The sequence below is a fragment of the Lentinus tigrinus genome (assembly GCF_003813185.1).
Source record: "Lentinus tigrinus ALCF2SS1-7 unplaced genomic scaffold L226scaffold_22, whole genome shotgun sequence".
Classification (NCBI taxonomy): Eukaryota; Fungi; Basidiomycota; class Agaricomycetes; order Polyporales; family Polyporaceae; genus Lentinus; species Lentinus tigrinus.
The window spans coordinates 381,011-400,743 of record NW_027137931.1 but is presented as its reverse complement, the minus strand read 5'-3'; the positions used below and the strand labels follow the sequence as shown (position 1 = coordinate 400,743).

The 19,733-nt window shown below is 55.8% G+C and overlaps 10 protein-coding genes across 10 annotated transcripts; 5 read left to right on the top strand and 5 right to left on the bottom strand.

Moving 5' to 3' along the window:
- The first annotated feature begins 92 nt into the window (after nt 1-92).
- Nucleotides 93-2,566, top strand: L226DRAFT_151131 (uncharacterized protein). The gene is made up of 9 exons (XM_067672436.1): nt 93-519; nt 583-625; nt 689-1,001; nt 1,093-1,195; nt 1,249-1,438; nt 1,511-1,622; nt 1,692-1,799; nt 1,869-2,235; nt 2,290-2,566. Exons 1-8 carry the CDS (start codon nt 333-335, stop codon nt 2,205-2,207), a joined length of 1,395 nt encoding a protein of 464 aa, XP_067533226.1. The 5' UTR covers nt 93-332; the 3' UTR covers nt 2,208-2,235; nt 2,290-2,566.
- Nucleotides 2,499-4,755, bottom strand: L226DRAFT_573070 (uncharacterized protein; the record flags this gene model as incomplete). The annotated part of the gene is made up of 8 exons (XM_067684776.1): nt 2,499-2,658; nt 2,735-2,741; nt 2,804-2,972; nt 3,061-3,158; nt 4,161-4,240; nt 4,316-4,322; nt 4,398-4,554; nt 4,612-4,755. The coding sequence occupies 8 exons, from the start codon at nt 4,753-4,755 to the stop codon at nt 2,499-2,501; spliced, it is 822 nt and encodes a 273-aa protein (XP_067533225.1).
- Nucleotides 4,756-6,038: 1,283 nt separating this feature from the next.
- L226DRAFT_554072 (sorbose reductase sou1) lies at nt 6,039-7,739 on the top strand. Its single transcript, XM_067682975.1, has 7 exons — nt 6,039-6,497; nt 6,590-6,806; nt 6,869-6,997; nt 7,064-7,189; nt 7,272-7,402; nt 7,467-7,613; nt 7,664-7,739. Exons 1-7 carry the CDS (start codon nt 6,391-6,393, stop codon nt 7,695-7,697), a joined length of 891 nt encoding a protein of 296 aa, XP_067533224.1. The 5' UTR covers nt 6,039-6,390; the 3' UTR covers nt 7,698-7,739.
- A 443-nt stretch (nt 7,740-8,182) lies between these two features.
- Nucleotides 8,183-9,001, top strand: L226DRAFT_554071 (uncharacterized protein). The gene is made up of 2 exons (XM_067682974.1): nt 8,183-8,221; nt 8,283-9,001. The coding sequence occupies exon 2, from the start codon at nt 8,320-8,322 to the stop codon at nt 8,869-8,871; it is 552 nt and encodes a 183-aa protein (XP_067533223.1). The 5' UTR covers nt 8,183-8,221; nt 8,283-8,319; the 3' UTR covers nt 8,872-9,001.
- L226DRAFT_151055 (uncharacterized protein) lies at nt 8,930-10,839 on the bottom strand. Its single transcript, XM_067672434.1, has 3 exons — nt 10,759-10,839; nt 9,346-10,693; nt 8,930-9,293 (listed from the first exon to the last, which is right to left on the bottom strand). Exons 2-3 carry the CDS (start codon nt 10,657-10,659, stop codon nt 8,988-8,990), a joined length of 1,620 nt encoding a protein of 539 aa, XP_067533222.1. The 5' UTR covers nt 10,660-10,693; nt 10,759-10,839; the 3' UTR covers nt 8,930-8,987.
- Nucleotides 10,840-11,560: 721 nt separating this feature from the next.
- L226DRAFT_537122 (glutathione S-transferase C-terminal-like protein) lies at nt 11,561-12,677 on the top strand. Its single transcript, XM_067681259.1, has 5 exons — nt 11,561-11,654; nt 11,710-11,730; nt 11,789-11,893; nt 11,963-12,469; nt 12,523-12,677. Exons 1-5 carry the CDS (start codon nt 11,622-11,624, stop codon nt 12,577-12,579), a joined length of 723 nt encoding a protein of 240 aa, XP_067533221.1. The 5' UTR covers nt 11,561-11,621; the 3' UTR covers nt 12,580-12,677.
- A 485-nt stretch (nt 12,678-13,162) lies between these two features.
- Nucleotides 13,163-14,148, top strand: L226DRAFT_614791 (uncharacterized protein). Its single transcript, XM_067686694.1, has 4 exons — nt 13,163-13,324; nt 13,405-13,561; nt 13,633-13,639; nt 13,689-14,148. The coding sequence occupies exons 1-4, from the start codon at nt 13,199-13,201 to the stop codon at nt 13,837-13,839; spliced, it is 441 nt and encodes a 146-aa protein (XP_067533220.1). The 5' UTR covers nt 13,163-13,198; the 3' UTR covers nt 13,840-14,148.
- Nucleotides 14,005-14,921, bottom strand: L226DRAFT_151036 (uncharacterized protein). Its single transcript, XM_067672433.1, has 4 exons — nt 14,615-14,921; nt 14,457-14,553; nt 14,389-14,395; nt 14,005-14,320 (listed from the first exon to the last, which is right to left on the bottom strand). The coding sequence occupies exons 1-4, from the start codon at nt 14,777-14,779 to the stop codon at nt 14,140-14,142; spliced, it is 450 nt and encodes a 149-aa protein (XP_067533219.1). The 5' UTR covers nt 14,780-14,921; the 3' UTR covers nt 14,005-14,139.
- Nucleotides 14,922-15,441: 520 nt separating this feature from the next.
- L226DRAFT_614790 (uncharacterized protein) lies at nt 15,442-17,280 on the bottom strand (the record flags this gene model as incomplete). Its single annotated transcript, XM_067686693.1, has 12 exons — nt 15,442-15,479; nt 15,542-15,783; nt 15,845-15,888; nt 15,964-16,012; nt 16,085-16,100; nt 16,161-16,304; nt 16,425-16,515; nt 16,584-16,678; nt 16,730-16,793; nt 16,913-17,079; nt 17,139-17,173; nt 17,231-17,280. 12 exons carry the CDS (start codon nt 17,278-17,280, stop codon nt 15,442-15,444), a joined length of 1,035 nt encoding a protein of 344 aa, XP_067533218.1.
- Nucleotides 17,281-18,448: 1,168 nt separating this feature from the next.
- On the bottom strand, nt 18,449-19,437 carry L226DRAFT_614789 (uncharacterized protein; the record flags this gene model as incomplete). The annotated part of the gene is made up of 2 exons (XM_067686692.1): nt 18,449-18,844; nt 18,925-19,437. The coding sequence occupies 2 exons, from the start codon at nt 19,435-19,437 to the stop codon at nt 18,449-18,451; spliced, it is 909 nt and encodes a 302-aa protein (XP_067533217.1).
- Between the last annotated feature and the right edge of the window lie 296 nt (nt 19,438-19,733).

Genomic DNA, 19,733 nt, shown 5'->3' with positions numbered 1-19,733 from the left:
CGGTGATACGAAGGGGCGTGGCAGAGTATAGCCATACACTGATCGCGCGGTTGTCACGGCGTTATGGCAGGTAAGCCGTCCTCCTCCGTCTACCGGGATCTTCGAGACCCACTTTCCATGGTTTCCGGACACGTTTTGGGACATGCGGAGGGCTCTTGGTGCATGCGGCATGCTCAATAAAATGTGTGGAGTGAGGGCTACTGGTCACCTGCGTTCCGCAGGCATCGGGCGGTGAACCCTAGCAATGAACCTGAGAGCTTGTCTCCGACATATCTACCATACATCCTCCGAGGTGTCCCGCTTGCTTTCGCCCCGTCCCCGCACTCCCTCACATGGATCCGTACCCGGGACCATCAGTCCAGGATGTGGCTACGTGCTCGAATATCACACAGGCTGCCCTGGCGAACCTGTCGCAGGCTGTGGATATCGCGCTTCAGCAAGTCGAGCTGGCATTCGTGTACGAATTGTCTTACCTGAGAGAAAACACCATCAACCTGGCTCTATCGACGACATTTTTCGGTATGTATGTCAAATCAGTGCGTCCCATGCACTTATCTGACTAGCTCGCGTTCGCTGCCACAGGGCTGTCTACCGTGCTCGCTGTGGTGGCGGCATACGTTCTCTTGTACGTACTATTTCATCCGCAGATGACAACACAGACTTTGATGCTGACTCTGACTGGGAATAGCTCGAAGAACATCAAGCGAAGGGCGACGGCACTTATGCTCGCTGCGATTGTCATCATGTGGGCCTCGACAACTGCGTACTGGCTCGTGACGCTCGCAGTGGCCGCGAAAATATTCTCCAAGCTGCCCGACCTCACATCGCAGATCTTGGGTGGCGTAGCCGACATGCAAGCCTGCATGACCTCCTCATGGCGCTCGGACACCGGTGCATTCGGAGATTCGGAGTGTCCGCTCGACATTCCAGACGTGCCTGTATTCCTTCACGAGGCGTCTTGGACACAAGACCTCGCGAATACGGCGTCGACGACTGTCAGCGTGAGTATTTCCATTGAGAGGCTTTACTACCTGTACTCTATCCCGACCCGCTGACTGTCCTGCTCTCTCCCTCTTCCCCTCTCGGACATAGGTCGTCATCGGTGATGCAATCGTTTGGTGGCGTGCATGGGTGCTCTGGCCGGATAGTCGTCTCGTTCATTTGGTCTGTATCCTGATGCTTCTCCTCACCGTCAGTACGTACCTTGCATACGCATATCTCTCTTGTGTCGATGCTGATTCTATCCAGCTTCTGGAGTTGTGGATATCATCCTACCAGCCCACTCCGCCGCTCCCACCACCAGAGTCGATCTCGGCCCTATCACCTACGACGACAGCACCCAATTTCTCCTCAGCGGGGACGTCTGGGCCATCGTCGTCTGTTGCGTGTCCCTCTTGACGAATGTCATTGCGACAGCGCTCATTTCGTATCGTGCATGGTGCGTCCCTTCAAACCCTACGTATCGCATGGTAGACAGAAGCTGAGAGCGTTGGGACGCTGGGCTGTACAGGCAGCATCGGCGTAACATCATGTCATATCTCAAGGAATCCTCCCCGAATACGCAGGTAGAGCGTACGCTAGCACTGCTCGTCGAGTCTGGGCTGTTGTACTGTGGTCTCTGGGTACGCGATCTCATGCTTCCTCTTCCGTAGCTTGCACAGTGACAACTGACAAACGGAGGACATACGTAGATTGTCGTGACTATATATGGCGCCACAGACATATTCCCTAACCCCAGGTTGATCGGCTTCGCGAAGGGCTTCACGTACGTGATGCGCGGCTGCCTCGTCCCCCTGATTGTGAGCGTCAGCTTCGTATGTATGGTGCAAGCACGCTGTATATGTCGCTCACGGTATTTGTTGTCACAGGGCATGTATCCGACGCTCATCATCATCATCTGTGCCGTCGACAAGTCGCTCTACGAAAAGTCAGTATACGACGCACCGGGACAGCTCGGGTCCGTCCGGTTCAACGTCTCTCTGACGACTCGGCGCCGCCGGGGGACGCTCTCGGAACTGATCAGCACAACGTCCACATTCCCCGTCCAGGATATCTCCGGAGGTGCCTCGGATGCCGTTGAAGACATCGGGCCCAGAATCGACCCCACCGGCACCATAGAGGCACGTCAAGCCGGCAGTGGTCCGCTCCAAGTCGACAAAGCAAATATAGTACCGAGTTCCCCGCCATCTCCGTGTGGACTTGGATAGCCAAATCTCTGGTTGTTGCATGTGCGAGGTCAAGATAATTTGTACTATTTTTGTAGCGCCGTTTCATCTGATGAATCGAAAGGATCCTGGTTCTCTCCGGCAGTACCTCGCGGAGCGATAGCAAAAAAGTATTGAATCTGAGTCAAGTCTCCAAACGGCCTTCTATCCACTCCGACGACCTCGTTCTCTGCACGCCCTTCAATCCTAAGGCTGCAGCCATCCCAGTCATTGTCATGATCTCAACGCGATTCATCCTATCCCAGCAGTAGTTCTCCCGCCCCTCGCTGCGAATCACGACGGACAGTTTGGCGCCATCCACTGTCGGGTTCCCCTTCGGCAGCGGAACGACAAGACCTTGTCGTTGAAGTTCGCGCCCTTGCTGCTCTCGCCACCGTCCCCCACCGCGGACCCCGCGTAGATCGTGGCGATATCGATTATGCAGAACGAGTCCCTGCGCAGATCACAGCGGTTGCGGTCAGCCTCGGGACGAGTCCTACTACACTTGAAAAGCCGGGAAAGGTACGTACCTGTATACTATTCGCAACAACGGCGTTAGCTGATCAGTAAACCGGTGACAACTGCGGTATCACACTCACATTCGCAGTAGACGCAATCGTCGTTCGTTCGGAAACTCGAAGTCGTGTTCATGAACACCGGGTCTGTGATGATCATGCAGTCCTCGAGCGTGACTGTCGGCATCGCGCACTGCCCTTTGAAGTTCGGGTCAGTGCAGTATTCAATGGAATTGATCAAGTTGCCGCCGCTCTGTCGAAGTCACTGTTAGCAACGCTACTCGAACTCCTCCCGATCACCCCGAGTCCAGCAACATGATACATCGGGAGTCGGTGCATACGGTTCGGACCTCCCTGCGCTCCTTCTCTGTGTTCACAGCGTGCGATGAGATAGCTGTGATTGCTTCCGGCGCCGCCACAGGTTTGGATGCTCCGCTGGCTGCACCGTGATGTATGTGAGCCGAGGTGACGAGACCGCAGCCGGAGAGTAAGCAAGCCGCAGAGATAAATAGACGTGTACAGCAGCGCATCTGAGTCGACGATTGTGTTGGTGAGTCTCGAGGTAGGTGTGGCGAAGTTGTGCAAGCTCGAGCCTATAAAGAGTGGACGCGGATTGGGGGAAAAATCGATGGCGAGTCTCGATATTGTCAAACTGATATGCGCTCCGGGGACGTGAAGACGACGGTTGTCGTCTGTTGTCAGGCCCGCGCCCTGAAAGCTATTATGTGTCGCGGGGTGGGTCCATCCGTCGTTTCACTACAGTTGACGCGAGCGGGCTTGGTTGTCGGACACAAATTATGCAGTGTCGGTCCAATGGTATCGACATTACTGTCGGCAGACGTCCCCGGTGCTGTAAGCCACCGTTGCCCGACTGACCCCGACCGTAAGTTTGATGACCCGAAGGCGGAAGTCTACGACTCTTACCCGTAAAACCTATGACTGAGCTATATGGCGACATGTAAGCTGTAGCAAGACGGACCTCAGTGGGCCCAACCCTGGTAAAACATGTCCGACTGCAAAGATAGTACGGCTCGAGAATGGAGAGCGGGGATGGCGGGCGATGGCTTCAATGATTCTTGTTCTTTGTGAATATCATGATGCCCATCAATGTTCAACGGGTCATCATCATTCTGGTCGGATATCAATCGGCAGATTGAGACTCCTCGGGTGGTAGTCTTGGTTGGATGAATGCCCTGCTCACTGAGGATGATGGCCCAAAGTGTTCGCAGACCCCTCAACGCTCTTTCTCCAAGTCCTGATCAGATCGACAAACCCCGGAGTTCATACGCATACGCCGACACAAACAGAGTACTCTATTACATACAACTGCACCAATAAAACCTAAATATCATGCACGGAAATCCCTCTACTCCTTTCCTTCCATCGAGAATCCGTCACGAAGGGCACTGGAAGAAACACTTGAACGAAGAGATCTTCTCACCCCAGTCTCCAATACCGTCATCCACGGTTTGAGTGGCAGACGGGCCAAAGTCGGCGAGAACGTTCTTGCATGCATAGTCGCTGCAAACGGTACGTTTGTCAGCGTAATCCGTCACCACTTATGATTAATACCAAGAGGAAACGAGTTGTGCTTACTCGTACCCTGGAAACGGTCCAATATGTCAGCGAGTGTCAGTAGCGGGGAGGGCCAAAGGAACGGCGCTCGCCGGAGACTCACCCTCGCAGTTCGTGCATTCACCGGTCGATATTTGCGTGATCACATTATCCAACCAGTACCCTTTGAGACTGTGGCACTTGTTGAAGGCAATGGTGAGCTCTTCGCATTCCTTCACTCCGTTGATAGGCCCCTTGCAGGCCACGAATGAAGCAGAGTCCTGGGGAATGTAAGAACTGCGGTTAGGAGGAAGTGATGTTAGGGAGCAGGCACGTACAAGTGCGACTTGGGTGGAATTTGAGGAGGACACAACGTCAGGTGCATCGTCAACTGGGGCTTCTCGGCCAACGGGAACTGCGGCGCCGGAGCACGCGATGACGAGCAGACAGGCTGCAAGGACGATGTACGGGCCAGAGATCATGGCTCAGAAAGAAGGTCCTTGGAGAGCAGCGAGTCGACATGGGTTCCGACGGAAGCTTTTTATCAAGGTAGGATACTATCAGGGGCGTCGCGCTCTAGGGAACAACCACAGGTCGGCTGTGATGGCGAAGTGTGGTTCAACGGCCCACTGGGGAGGAATGATAGGTTCGAGTCCCTTGTTGAAGTCGATCAGCACGTCCCGGTTTGTTCTCTGCCAATTACGTCGCGAGCTCTTTAAAGCGCCAAATGTGACCCTTACCTGGATTGAACTATCATTCTACGAAATCAAGGAGAACACTTGGCCCAAACAAAATCCGAACGACTCGCACAGGCCGCTGAGAAATAGATGGTGAACCATGAAAGAACTGTTGGAGGAATGGGGACGGGACTAGCGGCCAGGTAGGACCAGGAACGGAGGTCGTCCCGCGGGCGGGCACTGGGCGTGTTGAAGCTCAGAACGGAGGCGACCTTTCCGAGGAAGCGATAGCTCCGACATAATTGAAGCGGGGCCTATGGTGGTGCACAAGCACCCTATCTCAAAATTTCCGTAGAGGGACCATATCTAAAGACTGAGACCAGCCCGGGGCATCAGGGATCGAGCGGCTTGAGTTCGTCGAACATGGGACCCCCGACCAGATGAATAGCTAGTGTCGTCTGTTTGCATGTCCGCGGCGATGACGGCCCTAGTCACGGAAAAGAGTCCAAAGTTTCGAGCCCCAGATGCCGGCTTTTCAGATATAGGTCTCGCAACATAGGTTAAAGTCGGAAGTCACTAGTCAAGGTGTAAAGCAAGGTGGGTGTAAGTACTGGACTACATGACGGCAGCCGATCTGCGATCTAAACTCCGATATACCAACAAGGACAAACATCGCTCCTCCCCGGCCCCTCACCAGCGCCTCCTGCCACCGCCATGTTCTCTCCTGCAAGCTTCCGCATGTATAACAAGTCGTTGCGCTGTTGTTTGTACAAACATTCCCCACAAGTGCGCTAGTACGAGTGTGGAAGGTGTGGGGGTGTCAGTCTCCGAGCCACCTGTTCTAGCTCCCTGCGATAGCGACCCGGTCGGACGTGTCATCCACGACCCGAGCACCCAGGTGCAAGTCCCCCTCAGTCGCTACTGGTGAGCATATTCATATCAAATCACAGTTCTGTGCACTGATTACCACTATATAGTGATAAACATCCTGACGCTACGAACAATGGCAGGAATGCAAGGTACACCTCGTACTCGAGTGCGGTGCCACGTCGGTTTCACCTCTCGTATGAATTTGGAAGTTCGAGTGAACCTACCAGATGATCAGTGCCGGATAGGGAGAATGGCACAGCCCAATCTCGTCTTCAGGCTTCCGTTACGTTACTAACTTAGTAGGCTCTGACTGATGCGAGCCCAAGCAGGCACTCGCGACGCCACCTGGCACGCCGCTGTGGGGAATGTCGGTTGCTTCCTGGGTTGTCGGGCATGGTAATTACGCTGAGATTGTTTATCGGCACAGCCAGTATATAGGGCGCGACCCTCCTCGTCTCCGACCTCCTCACCGCATCATCACATTGCCAGGTCCTCAATGCTATCCAGTGCTACATACACGGTGCTCGGACGCTCTGCCATGCTAAACGTAGCGGTTAGACGGACCCTCTCATGCAGCCATGGCTATCTGACCCGTCGAGGCCTCTCGCACGCGGCCCCCAAGCCAGAGCTGTTCGGCGTTGCGAGAGCTCTACAAGCCTCCGCCAGCTCCGAGTCGGGTGAGTACTTGTACTCGTCTGCACGCAATCCCCCGTTGCTGATACTAATGTTCCCGGACAGCACCTACCACTCAACCGACCTTGTTCACCAGCGAGTTCTCTCTCGCCGACCGTGTCGCCCTCGTGAGCGGGAGCAGGCGCGGGATCGGGCTTGAGGCGGCGCTTGCTCTCGCCGAGGCAGGCGCGCGGTCTGTCTATTGCCTCGATCTGCCACAGGAGCCTGGCGAAGATTGGTTGAAGGTCCGCGAGTTCGCTAGCCGCATGGGTCTTGGAAAGTTTGAGTACATATCTGGCGATGTACGTGATCAGGTACGTCAGATGTTCTCCGAATTCGATCCAAGCATGGCCTAATGTGTGACTTGTCGTTGTAGGAAGCGACGTGGAAGGTTGGCGAGACAATAGGCACGCGGGAGGGCCGATTCGATGTTTGCATCGCATCGGCTGGTATATTGGGAGAGGATAAGTCCTCGCTCGAAGTCACCAATCGGGAGTTCCAGGATGTGAGCATATGAGCACCACGTTCTGACCGTAGCCTGCGAGAAGCTGGCTAGCTGACACTCGCACAGACCGTAGATGTCAACCTCAAGGGGGTCCTATTCACTGCGCAAGCCGCGGGCCGCCAGATGGTTCGCTTCGGGCAAGGCGGCAGCATCATCCTGATCGCCAGCATCTGCGGTTCTGTGGCCACCGAGGTACGTAGGATATGATATTCCTCTGACAGTTCACGAACTTGTGGCTGACAATACGGATGTCGACTCAAACGGTAATCATCAGCCAACTTACTGCAATGTGGCATACCACACAACGAAGTCCGGCGTCCTCCAGCTGGCACGCAGCATGGCGTGTGAGCTCGGCCCCAAGGGCGTACGAGTGAACACGATCAGCCCCGGGTTCTTCAGGACAAAGTGAGCATATCGTATAAGCCCTTCGGCGGCCATTCGGTGGACGCTGACGTCTCTGCGCTTACAGATTGAACTCAAGCTTGGATGACCGTCCCGATGCGGCGGAACATTGGGCCAAGTCGAACCCGCTCGGTAGATTCGGACGTACGCACGAGCTGCGGGGTGTCTGCGCTTGGCTCGCGAGCGACGCGAGCTCTTACTGCACCGGGACCGAGTGAGTGTCTTCTTGGCTTCTGCGTGGCAAGCGGCTCATCGCGTCCGTAGTGTGTTTGTGAGTGGAGGCCACCAGGCGTGGTGAGGTCGACGAGCGACCAGTGCTCGGTATCGCGCCGCAAAGCGGCATCTGTGAAGATGTAACGCGTACGAGTAACAAATAGTATACGTGAGTACTGCTCAGCCAAAGCGTTATCCTCCTTGTTAGTCTTGAGAAGACTGGCAATCGCCCCCGGGGACTCGGACCGACGCAGCTCGTCGAGGGATATTGCAAAGTGAGCGAGCGGAAGCGCACGCTGAGAGCTTCCTCGTTTGCGAGCGACTGGCGACGGTCGTTGAAGATCTCGTTGAAGTATGGGGTATGAATGTGGGTGAACGCCGCGGGAATCGTCGACCCGGTGAGTAGATAATGCGTACTATGCGGGGATAAGAAGAGAACGGAGGGCTTCATACACTGTATGATTTGGCCCGGAACCAGCTGATTCACACATCTCGGCCTAAATTCGAGGAGACGCCGAGGAGCAGCATATATAGCCCACCCCCCGCGATACAGTTCACTGCCATCGGTGTACAAGCTTCTCCAGAACACACTAAAACTCTGCGTATCAGGTCACATTCTTCGCATCGCATTCATGCGTATCATATCATACTCACCCTATTCATCTAACAGGAGAGCAATTCGACCTGCTTCCGAGTAATACTGCAGCATGAGCGCAACAAGTCCATCGTCGAGCCAGAACTACCTCGTCCGCACCGCCGACCTGCCCTCAGACGCACTCGAACACCGCATCCACCCGATCGTGCACACCAACCACCGCTACCAACTCTCCCTCGGGGACATCACGGGCCTCACAAAGACAGCAGTGCACCTGGGGCGCCTCCCGCCCGGCGCGACGAGCACGACGCTGCACTGGCACACGCACGAGGACGAGTGGTTCTACGTCCTCGAGGCCGGGCCGGACGCGGTGCTCCTGGTCTGGGAGGGCGACTCGGAGGTGAAGGACCGCGAGGTCGTCGTCCCGAGGGAGGAGCGCGTGCAGAAGGGCGACTTCTTCGGGTTCAAGGCTGGCGTCCCGTGCGCGCATGCCTTCAGGGCGGGTGCGACGGAGATGGTGTACCTCATTGGAGGGAGCAGGGAGCCGCTTGATATCTCGCGCTACCCTGCGGAGGGGAAGAGCAGGATTGTCAGCAGAGAGGCGGAGTGGACGGTCGAGGATAGGTCGGTCATCATGGAGGAGAAACAGCCGTACCAGAAGTGAACAGACGTCGAGAGGGCACACGGAGGAGCGTGACGCAGAGCCAAAATACCTCATGTACAGTATAATACACGTTGTGCAGCAGACACCAAGGCAACAAGATAGCACGGGCCGATTCTTCAGTAGTCCAGATACTCGATCTGCTCGAGGTGGCTGATCCTCTCCAGCTTCCACACCCCGCCCTCGAACCCGCGCGTCATGGCGTACCCAGAGACGAGCTGAACCTTGCGCAGCTTTGGGCAGAAGCGGTTCCACCCGATGAGGAGGTCGCGCATCTCCTCCTCGATAGAGCCCCACGACTCGTCGCAGAGGAACTGCGGATGCGCAGGTACAAAGTCACTGCGTGGCGGGAGCCGGTACATCTCGAGCGTGTGCAGGTCCGGCATCTCCGCCAGGAAATCCGGCGCCAAGGAGACGAGGAAGTTCTGCAAGCTCGAGATGTCAGCCTCATAAGAGAACTCGGTATACAAGACGCACCTCGTCAGGGCCCGCTCCGACATACATGATCTTCAGACGGCGCAGCTCCTTGAAGTGCAGCGAGACCGCGGACACGATCTCCGCATCCCAGTGTTGGCACTCCATCATGAGCATCTTGAGCCCCGGACGCGCGAGCGCGATGTCCGCGAGCGCCGTGACGCCTTCGCGCGTGGCCAGGCCGCACTTGAGCAGCCCCAAGGCCTTCACGTCGCGCACCGCGGCGACAAACTGCGCCGTCTCGAGCGGCGCAGCGAAGCGGTCGAGCCCGAGCGGAAGCGCCTCTGGGGCGATCGTGACCTGCGCAGGGACGAAGATGGGCGTGGAGACAAGCTTGAGGCTCGGGGCCTGGGTGCAAAAGTGGTAGAGGTGCGTGTCGGGGAACGAGCCCTGCCCGTGCGCGGCGGGCTTCGTCTCGGCACTGAGGGCGCGCGTGCGCTTGACGTAGAGCTCCTCGATCGATGCGGGGACCGTCCATCCGCGCGCCTCTGCATCCATGGGCTCGAAGACATACCGGAAGACGTCGGCAGACTCGTCGATGGTGAGCGTGCGCAGGTTGGCGGCGACGGCGAGCGAGAGGGCTTCGGCGAAGGGGTCGGCGGGGTGCATCCACGCGGGCGGCCCGCCACCTCCTGGCATCGGGGGTGGACCGTTGGCATGCAGCTGCATGAGCTGCTGGAAGTGAGCCCAGTTCAAGGGCTGGTGCCAATTCGGGCGTGAATCTTGGCCACGGCGGACGTTCAGCATCGTCAACTCAGTGATGGGAAGCGTACGGTTGTCGAATCCTTGCGAGGCGTTACCACTGAACACGCACGCTTCGAGACGGAGCGAGCGCAGCTGAGGCAGGCGGTGTATCAGGTGGAAGTGCTCGTTGTCGATGTGCATGTCGATGAATGCCAGAGACGAGAGGTTTGTGAACTTGCGTATGTGCACCCATAAGATCGCGTCCAGTTTCTGCATAGCAGCAATGTAGGCAAGGCGGGCGTTGGCCTCCGCCGGGGTGTCGTCAGAAAGCCTGTCATCTGCACGGGGCATGTTGTGGACTCTCTTCGAAGGGATGCTAATCTCGAGAGACCGCACGTGAGGATCCATACCGTCTTCTCTCTCCCATACGACAAGGTCCTGCTCAGCAGAGTGTGGCTTAATCCACACAAGATCGCGGTGCAGTGCGCGGGTGGTCAGATCGCGGAAGCGACGCGACGCGACGCTGAGACTGTAGAGGTCGGTGGACTTGGGCACAAGAGCAAATATTTGGAGCCATATCTCTGCAGGCACCCTCTCCGCCGCAGAGGGAACGGGAGTAACCGTCGCGTCCATCGAGGCCTCGTAGTATATGTTGACAAGAAGTTTGCTTCCAGAAGAGTATCAGGATCCGTAGAAACGTTGCTAAAGAACGCTCGAGTCTTGCAGACTCACTGCAAGATATCGGTTGGTACAAGGACGAAGGTCGACGAAGAGGGAGCAGCAGGAGATGATGGACGTTCGAGACGAAGGAGCATACGCGCGCTACCTGCCTTGTTCTCCGACCTCCACCTCGCTTTGTCCGCCAGCCGCCATGAACCAGTCGCTTTCTAAATACAACGTATGCTCTACGCTTTGCGTCTAGGATACCTATAGCAGCGATATCGACAACAAAAGACGCAGCTCCGAAGAGCCCACGGTGCATAGCCGTCCGGTTCAACGGCACTCGCCAGTGCACACATATACGGAGGCGGTGTGGATGATCGCGAGAGGGATTGAGGCCCCGCGAGGGAAGTTGTGGAATTGAGGGTTGAAGGTGAGTTCTTGTGGCTTTGAAGCTTTGCGATGTTGTACCGTGTTGCATACGCCATGAATGTACTTCATGATGCTCTCCGAATGCCAGTATTGCGACACGGTTGACACGAAGGGGAGTGGACACGAGCAAGATACGAATGTCTCACTCGTTCGTAGTTGAGGTGCGTGGTGCGTATATCATTCAGCGTCGCCAGGCAGAATGTCGCCTCGTAGCGACCAGAGTTCGTCGGCGACCTCCTCAACACCTTCAAAAGCGTGAGCTTCGACCAAGTCCACCGTCTTGTCGGTGTCGACTTAGTCTGGCGTAGTACCGGTACTAAACATAGGTCATCCACACGAACTCCAGGCTCTCTCATGTGAACGCTGCTTTATCAGCCTCCCGATGACACCATCTTGCGTCGCAGGTACGCACTCGCTCTAATACTCAATATTGACCGCATATATATAGGCAGTTCTCAGTGTCAATGCTTGCGAATCCCCTCTCACCAACTGAGCCATCGACCATGCCCGAGTCCATTACTCTGTACACTGCCAAGGTTAGACGCATACATATACGCTCGAAGGGGAAGCATGGCTGACAACCTATCGTAGGTCTGTCCATATGCCCAACGCGTGAGCTCTTCGACACATACGCATGCCGAACGTACCTACTGACTGCTGCGCTGGCCAGGCTGAGATCGCGCTTGCCGAGGCCAAAGCTCCTTTCACCCGGTACGAAATCGATTTGCAGAACAAGCCCGAGTGGTACGCACCGAAGGTGAACCCCGCTAGCAAGGTCCGTCTCGTCCACTGCGCGCGTTCGAGCATGCTCATGGCTGAAATCACCATTCCCGTACCTTCCTAGGTACCCGCGATCGCATACGGCGGTCCCGCGGTCCCACCAGACCAGCCCTCGCCCGACTCAATCAAGCTCGCCGAGTCGCTCGTCCTCGTTGAGTTCATCGCTGACCTCTACCCTAACGCGCACCTTCTCCCTTCCGACCCCGTCCTCCGCGCCAAGGCGCGCTTCTTCATCGACGGTGTCTCCACGAAGCTGGTCCCCGCCTGGCACAACTTCCTCCAGGGCAAGAGCCCCGTCGAAGACTTCTACAAGGCCGTCGAGTACGTCCAGGCGCTCCTCCCGGCCGAGGGCGGCTTTGCGGTGGGCGAGTATTCGATCGCGGACATCGCGATCACGCCGTTCCTTGCGCGCGCGAGGGTTTCGCTGATCAACGAGTTTGGGGCTTATCCTGAGGGCGAGGGCAAGCAGGTGTGGGAGGCGTTGAGCTCTGGACAGGGCAGGTTCGCTCGGTTCGGCAAGTACCTCGCGGATCTGCTGAACAGGGAGAGCTTCAAGGCTACGTTCGACGAGGTGCGTATGTCTTGTCTTACCGTCGGTCCTGGACTGACGTTCCGGCCTTATAGGCGTACATCACTCAGCGACAGAAGGCGCGGTTCGCGAACCTACGGTCCCAGAAGTGACTAGGTGGGGCTAGGTTATGACATGAATTCCTGCTGTACGAGTATACATCCTGGAAGATAAAGCGAGAATACCACCCCAGATGTCCTGTTATACCAGCACGGCACGCGTGCACAGATGTGACCACGAACTCAGCGACGAGAACTCAACCTCATGCAGTATACTCGCATTCGGATCCCATCTCTATTCGGCTAGGATGCCCGCATCACCGTACCTTCTGCTGAAGATGCTACAGTTCGATTTTCTTGCTGCAAGTGAGTAGGTGGTTCCTATAATTGCTGTATTTACGTCATCGCTAACGCACCTAACGTACAAGCTACTACTTCCAGCTAGAGCACTTTCACCGAGGTTGTGCTCAACCGCGTCAGGCTAAAAAGCTTCAACAGCAATCCCCGTATGGGCCACACCCGATTCACAGAGCAGCACAAACCTGGCGACCTGCATGGTAGCGTCGACGACGTCCCGAGCACAGCAACCGACCAATCCCAATCCGGCGTGCTGTAATAGGAAGCCCGACGCTTAGAGGCGGGCGGCGTACGATACTGCAAGCTAGGTATAAGTACCGTGCAACCTCAGGTTTCTGGCTCTCCCGTGCCCCTCGCCCCCGAGATCCTGCTCTCCATGTTCACTCTCCTCGCCGCTTTCACGTTCATCCTCTACGTCGTGGTATCACCGGTCGCCAACACGACTCCCCTCGACCTGGAGGTAGAGATCCTGCCAAGCTCGGATACCAATCTCAGGCTAGAGGTCAGTACATTATCCGTTCTCATGCTCGATCACTCGCCCCACGGCCCAACGGACCTAACTCGCCATGTTTATCACGCCAGAAACGGAACATCGGTGGGGTGTACATCTGCTCCGGGACGAACTGGGGCGGGGAATGCGGCTACGCGGTGCAGCCCCTGGACACCTGTATTGTCCTCGGCTCGGACTGGAAGAACAAGATTGCGAGCTTTGGCCCCGACTCGTGCACGATGTGTTTCGGTGTGTCCCCATCTCCTACGTATCATCGCAACATCTCTGTATTATTGCTGACTCTGATTTCTCGGTCGTAGCATACAAGTAAGAGCTCGTGCGACATGTTGAGTCCTAATGGGCTGACTTTCCTCAGGACGGATAACTGTGCTTTTGGAGACGGCTTCTTCTGGATGTTCCAGCATCCGGGGGACGCGAGCGGAGGCCGGAGCGTTACCAACAACCCGTGGAACAAGCATATCGAGTCGTTCAAGTGTTGGCGGTCTCCCGACTGTTATGCGTCGTAGGACCGCCACTGGAACGTGCGCGAATGCCATAGATCGTGCGCTGTGTATCTATTGGTAGCTTCAGCTCTCTGCCTGACCGCAGAGTGGCACGGACTCTGTACCTCGAATTCGTGGAGAGCGAAGGGACTACCTGAGGAATAGGTCCCACGCACATCAGTGTCTCGAAGAGAAGATCGAGGCGGCCGAACGCAATGCCATTCTATTACATAATCTACGGCTCCTCTGGACTCTGACATCCTGGAGCTGCATAATTTACATATCGATCCGCATGACGCTTTGTCTAAAATGAAATCTCCCATTCTACGGGCCTTGTGGAAGATTCACCCCATCCGAGCCGTTTACCACGATACAAGAGCCAGGTGTGACTACTCCGACAATTCCATCGCGCAGTGTGAAAGGTTGAACGGTGCCCTGTGAGCCGTCTACTACCTCCCGACTGGAGGTCGTGACTTGGTCATGTGTGCCACTGCGGTTGTTTGCCCTAAGACAACCAACACGACACGGTGAGTTGAGCGTAGCAATACCTATCGCGTGGGTGTAAGAACTCACGTTCGATCTATACGAACACTTTTCAGTGAGTCATGAAGGATGTTGATGAGTGATTGAAATGCACATACCGCGAGGCTCAAGCAGTGTGTGCGTGGTATCCACGGTGATAGGCGCATAGGTATCCGTGTCGGACTTGTTGTCCTCTCCGGCACCTGCAGCCACACCCTGCGTCGATTGTCAATCATTGTCAGCGCGATGTCAGCAGGGAGGACTAGAGAATGCGTACTTGTGTCAAGACAACTGATAGCTCTAGCCTCAAAGTCTCGCCGGGGCCAAGATTAGTCGTCCGCACATTGAGATCTGCAGGGCCGGAAACGCTGAGACTCGGCAATGGAGCAGCCCAGCAGATGGCGATATAAGATGCTGCGAGGAAGAGAGCGTTGGAGAGCATGGTCGGAAGCGCGAGGGATATGAAGGAGTGTAACGGGGTGAACAAAGGGCTTCGGATGGACGGTCTGCAAGCGCAGCGCGATAGAAAAGAAGGTGTGAGGGGAAGACGAGCAAATTTGGACGTCTGCGAGCTCAGCTCGGTGGGAATGAAAGTGGGAGGAGAAAGGAAAGCGAACGAAATCGGGATAAGGAGAACAGCTCATGCTAGTCCACCTTTATAGCCATAACCGAGAAGGGTGCCGCTGCATTTCAAGCCGGCTGGTATGAATCATTACATATCGTGCTTTCATGAGCGCGCCGCAATGACGAGCCTAGATGAAGAAAGGTGAGTACGACTCACGCCTGAGGTTGGCATCATACTAATCGCGATCGAAATAGAATGATGCCGGAATGGCCATGAGAATCGCTCGAGACCTCATCAAGGGCTGACGAGGGCCAGTCGCGGCGGTACGAAAGTCGCTGTCTTGAATCTCGGACACGGCGATGAGGATGGGGATGGGAGAGCGCCAGCAGCGATAATGAAACGGGTCAGAGTTTGAATCTGACGAGGACAGTTGCATTACGAAGGAGATCTTTGTGTATTGAGTACAGGTACTTCAGGAAGGGAGGTCGAGTCAAGCGTTGTCCTCTTCACGACCACGTGAGCTGTCGACGACGGCGGGGTTACAAGTCGCGGATGCCCTGGTTTCCGCCACCCGTTTCTGGAGCCGTCAACAACTTGAACAACTGTCCTCCTCTCAACAACTCTGCTCCCACCGTCCACCTAGTGCGAGTTCGAAGCTGTCCAAGTCACCGTCGCCTTCCGAGTCAAGATAATCTTCACAGGCATCTTTCCGCGCAGCGCCGGGCACGATGGTTTCGCCAACAGAGCCCATGACGCGTGCGAAGCTGAGTGCGCCGTACGACCGAGGGAAATGCAGCGGGTTATCGGAATCAAGCTTCATGTCGCGCTGTTCAGCCTCCTGTAGGTCGAGGAGGAACCGCGTGATGAGGATAGTCGTGAGGCTGTAGGAAGATGTAGAAGTTGTGACCCGTCCTGGAGAGGGCTCGTATTGAGTCGACGTACGGATCTGTGAACTCGGTCATGAAACTAACTGGATTGCCGAAGACCTGCAAGGTTACTCAGTACATCCGAAGCCTCTGGTGAGTCCCTGCTCCCTGCAGGAAAGGCTAGGACAGACGTACGGAAGTTAACCACAACGCCAAGTGGATGACGTTCAACGCGAAGAGTACGCTGGGATGATAGTCCTCAGTTTCACATGCACATGTGCAGCGTCGCATTCGACATTATAGGTGTCATACTCACATGAAGTACAGCAACCCTGTGCGTGGCAGAACCACGAGTTAGCCGAGATTCTGCAGTTGAAGAATATGTCCCATACCGTTCCACAACATGATCGCGGCAATGGAACCTCGGGACCGCTTCGTCATGCTTGGGCGGATCGCAGCTGTCCCGAGCGTGCGCCAGGTCGCGACCACAAGGATGAAGTCGGCTATGGTTTGTCCTCCCCGAGAGACAATCGGGACTAGTACCTCCGGATCAGTCAGCTTTAGAGAATGATAAAAGCCGCAACGTACAACTGCGTGACCATGCGATATATTGGTCAGTGATGACGGGGATGGCATGGAGTTGGAATTCAAGACTGACATGATAAGTTCTCGCGGGGTATTCGTGTAAGTTGCGAGACAACCGGCAACGGGCCAAGCAGCTCCAGAGATCCCTAAGACAAACTGTGCCTGAAAAGCGCCATAAGCTAGTGGATCTGTGTGCCTGCCCGGCTCTGCGGTAAGGCATTCGCACTTACAAGGATGACTCCTACCGGAGCGACCGACAGAGTGAAGATGACTGCGGCTATGCCGCGATTTTTGGTCAATGCGAATCCTCGCAAGGCAGAGAAAGCTACTTCTTCATCAGTCTCTATGTATGGCTGAACTTGCGTGTAAGACTCACCGGCCCAAGGAATACTTTGCATGTACTCTGTTATAGCAGCGGTCTTGACGAGCCGATTGCAACTACGAGAGACAAGGCCGAGGTCAGTTCCTCCCCCACAGAACAACCTTGGCTTTGGAGTGGTATACCTCTAGAGCCGTCAGTTGGCGTATGCACCCGTATACGGCGGTAGATATTACATACCGCATCGGTCCATTGAATCGATAAGTACCCCATTATAGAAAGGAGTACGCGTACTATGGCGATGTACCTGGTGAGGATGAACAACACCGACGCGCTTGTGAGTTTGCGCTTCCAGAACAATTCGACTTCGCGGTCGAACGTCAGGACGAAGTCGTATATCAGCAGTGCTACAGGAAGGTCGATTGTCAGCCTGAAGGAAAGAACACATGGAGCGGACTGTGTGTACCTATCGGCACCCAACCAAGGTAGTTGTCCCCTAGCCTGAAGTCACGAAGGTCAGTGTCGTATAGCTCAATCCGGCATCGTAGTGACACGTACATGCTGTCATACAAGGCAATAATCTGGGCTATATCGGTAGGTAGAGACATCTTGAGGACTGTAGGGTGAAGCGAGTCGTTTTCCGCAATCTATATGTACGTCTTCCCCGATAGACTGCGGGGTCGGACATGCGTGCGTAATCTTGAGAGCATTGCTGGCGCCGCAGTTATGCTCGCTGCTACCAAGATACTTACAATCGGACTCCCTGGATCCGACATCATCGCGAACATGGGTTTACCCGGAAGGCATGTTGCTGGTACGGGCGAGCCGCGCGAGAGAACGCGCATATATGACCGCACGACATGATGTGTATGTACCGTACGTTCATCTTCTATTTGTCGACAAGTCTACTCGGTTCACGTCGGCTTGTCGATGCCCGAGGTACAGCGCGAAGGGAGTCAGCAGTTATGGAGTTCTGGTAGCTCCGTGGGAAGACGTACGACACAGGTTCGGCTGTCGAGTACAGCCTCTTACTCTTGGTCGTGGGAATTAGCGGGCGGTAGCGTAGTCGAGGCATGTATTACACACATCGCTGCCGGTCTTGGTGGACACGCAGAGTATAAAGTTCGATCGCAGCTAGCTCCTTATTAAGTGTGAGCTTCATAGACACATACGACGACATACTGGGGGAGGAGGGTAGCGAACGCACACTCAGACCGGACGACCACTTCGAGTTCCTGAGACCCCTCCGGGTCATTGTCCGAGCCCCGAGGTGATGCAGCTCGACGGGGATTTGCCCCCACGCACGTCTCCGGATCGGTCGGGTCGACGAGCTTCGAGCGCGTCTGGTGGGATCGTCCCGGCGGACGCGGCTTGGGATGACGCAGATCTCTCTTGCATGTTGAGGATGAAACCGCGTCATGGTGTAAACTGAGAGCATTCAGCCATGTTTCAGATAAAGGCGAAGGGAGCGTACAGTTCACTCAGACTGGTTACAGGCGCTGCTATGCGCCGTCTGGGTCGCGATATTGTGAAGGACTGACACCATCCATCGCAGACAAGGCCAGGCTTGGAAATCGACCGCGGAGGCTCCGAGGTACTAGTTGCAGTGGAGCGTGAGCTAACGGGGGCAATGAGTGTGGGTTTAGAAAATTCAGAGCTACATTGTATGTGTCACGTCTACAACATGCAATGTCCATGAATAAGCAAGTCTGAAGAAACTGCGTGTCAGCATCGCTTCGGAATATTTCAGGGAAAGAATCGTGCACTGAACCATCCTCACCATGCATAGTGATTTGCCTCCGGCAAAGCATCGATATCGCGCTTCAGTTGCTCGATGTACCCGTTGGGAAGTAGTATGCACAGGAGGCGCTCCCTGCAATCCACGCACTTGAGCTCCATCCCGACCGAGGCCACGAAAGAAGCGGAGCAAACGACGTCGCTGAGCGGAGCCTCGTGCAGCACCGGTCTTGCACGGTCGGCGTAGAGGGGCCACCAACACGCCCCGCCGCACGGAGGTTTTCCCCCGGGGACGCGGTCCCATGGAAGTGTGCTCAGGCGTGCAGGGTCTTCGATGAGAGAGACGGCGTCAAAGGAGATCTTCCGACGGTACTTGACCGCGTTGTGGAGCTCCTGCCAGCGGAGCGACTCCGGGTCGTGAGTCGCTGGAGGCCACTGCACCGGATGTTTCAGGACTGCGCGCCGGAAGGTCGCATCAGGATCCTTCAGCGCGAACTTCTGAGCTATGCTGATACGCGGAGAGGATCCTTAACGAGAAAGTCCGGCATGCGGAGATTGTTCGCCAGGCCGTCGATGGCGACGCATATTTTGTACTTGGTCGCGGCCTTGAGGACGTCTATTATGTCGTCAAGGTCAAATAGCACCGGTGTGTCAAAGTAGACGAAGCGAAGAAGCGCCTCGAGGACAAAGTCTGATTCGGGGATGGTGAGTTCGACGCATTTGGGATAACGGCCATTGTTTGAACGACGATGCACCTCCCGGTTCCGCGAGATGAGCTCGTCAAGCACGGAAGAGGCATTTCTTATGGTGCTTCTAGTAACCTTGAAAGGTGTGCCGGCGGAAGTATGGAGGATGAGGTCGGCGTCGTCCGCATTGAACGGAGGAGGTGCAGATTTTCGGACGTAGAGGAAGACGATGGAAGGTGAACGGTCGCGACTCGAGCATTTCGAAGGAATGCTGCTGGAGTCTCCATCCTGGCTTGCCGAGTCTGCAGCCTTCCCGCGCCGTGTGAAGGCCCTAGAGGACATCTTCGCCTGTGATGTCGTGGCCGTCGTTGTCGCTGCCCAGCGCGTCTCCCCGTCCTCATCATCGGATGTGACACACATCACATGACACGTCACAGACGCGACCGTGACTCTGCCGAGTTGACGCGCCTCAGGCTTCAGCATGTCGCGCTCGTTCTCAGTCCAGAATTGTTCACTCAAGCATTCCTAACTCACAACCTGAAGCTCGCGAAACTCATACATATCTGTACAGGTTAACTTCCCAGCAGCACGATGTGAGTGTTAAGTACTTCTCCTCTGTCCTTCTGTGGTGCTTGCTA

Excerpts from the sequence above, each read along its gene's own strand:
- L226DRAFT_614791 (XM_067686694.1), top strand. The coding sequence starts at position 13,199 with ATGTTCACTCTCCTCGCCGCTTTCACGTTCATCCTCTACGTCGTGGTA. Across the intron at positions 13,325-13,404 it reads ATACCAATCTCAGGCTAGAG|AAACGGAACATCGGTGGGGT; the intron begins GTCAGTACATTA and ends TTATCACGCCAG.
- L226DRAFT_537122 (XM_067681259.1), top strand. The coding sequence starts at position 11,622 with ATGCCCGAGTCCATTACTCTGTACACTGCCAAG. Across the intron at positions 11,655-11,709 it reads TTACTCTGTACACTGCCAAG|GTCTGTCCATATGCCCAACG; the intron begins GTTAGACGCATA and ends AACCTATCGTAG. Across the intron at positions 12,470-12,522 it reads TCAAGGCTACGTTCGACGAG|GCGTACATCACTCAGCGACA; the intron begins GTGCGTATGTCT and ends CCGGCCTTATAG.
- L226DRAFT_554072 (XM_067682975.1), top strand. The coding sequence starts at position 6,391 with ATGCAGCCATGGCTATCTGACCCGTCGAGGCCTCTCGCACGCGGCCCC. Across the intron at positions 6,498-6,589 it reads CTCCGCCAGCTCCGAGTCGG|CGAGTTCTCTCTCGCCGACC; the intron begins GTGAGTACTTGT and ends CTTGTTCACCAG. Across the intron at positions 7,403-7,466 it reads CCCGGGTTCTTCAGGACAAA|ATTGAACTCAAGCTTGGATG; the intron begins GTGAGCATATCG and ends CTGCGCTTACAG.
- L226DRAFT_554071 (XM_067682974.1), top strand. The coding sequence starts at position 8,320 with ATGAGCGCAACAAGTCCATCGTCGAGCCAGAACTACCTCGTCCGCACC.
- L226DRAFT_151036 (XM_067672433.1), bottom strand. The coding sequence starts at position 14,779 with ATGCTCTCCAACGCTCTCTTCCTCGCAGCATCTTATATCGCCATCTGC. Across the intron at positions 14,554-14,614 it reads TATCAGTTGTCTTGACACAA|GGTGTGGCTGCAGGTGCCGG; the intron begins GTACGCATTCTC and ends CAATCGACGCAG.
- L226DRAFT_151055 (XM_067672434.1), bottom strand. The coding sequence starts at position 10,659 with ATGGACGCGACGGTTACTCCCGTTCCCTCTGCGGCGGAGAGGGTGCCT. Across the intron at positions 9,294-9,345 it reads TCGGAGCGGGCCCTGACGAG|AACTTCCTCGTCTCCTTGGC; the intron begins GTGCGTCTTGTA and ends TCGAGCTTGCAG.
- L226DRAFT_151131 (XM_067672436.1), top strand. The coding sequence starts at position 333 with ATGGATCCGTACCCGGGACCATCAGTCCAGGATGTGGCTACGTGCTCG. Across the intron at positions 1,196-1,248 it reads GATGCTTCTCCTCACCGTCA|CTTCTGGAGTTGTGGATATC; the intron begins GTACGTACCTTG and ends GATTCTATCCAG. Across the intron at positions 1,800-1,868 it reads GCTGCCTCGTCCCCCTGATT|GGCATGTATCCGACGCTCAT; the intron begins GTGAGCGTCAGC and ends TTGTTGTCACAG.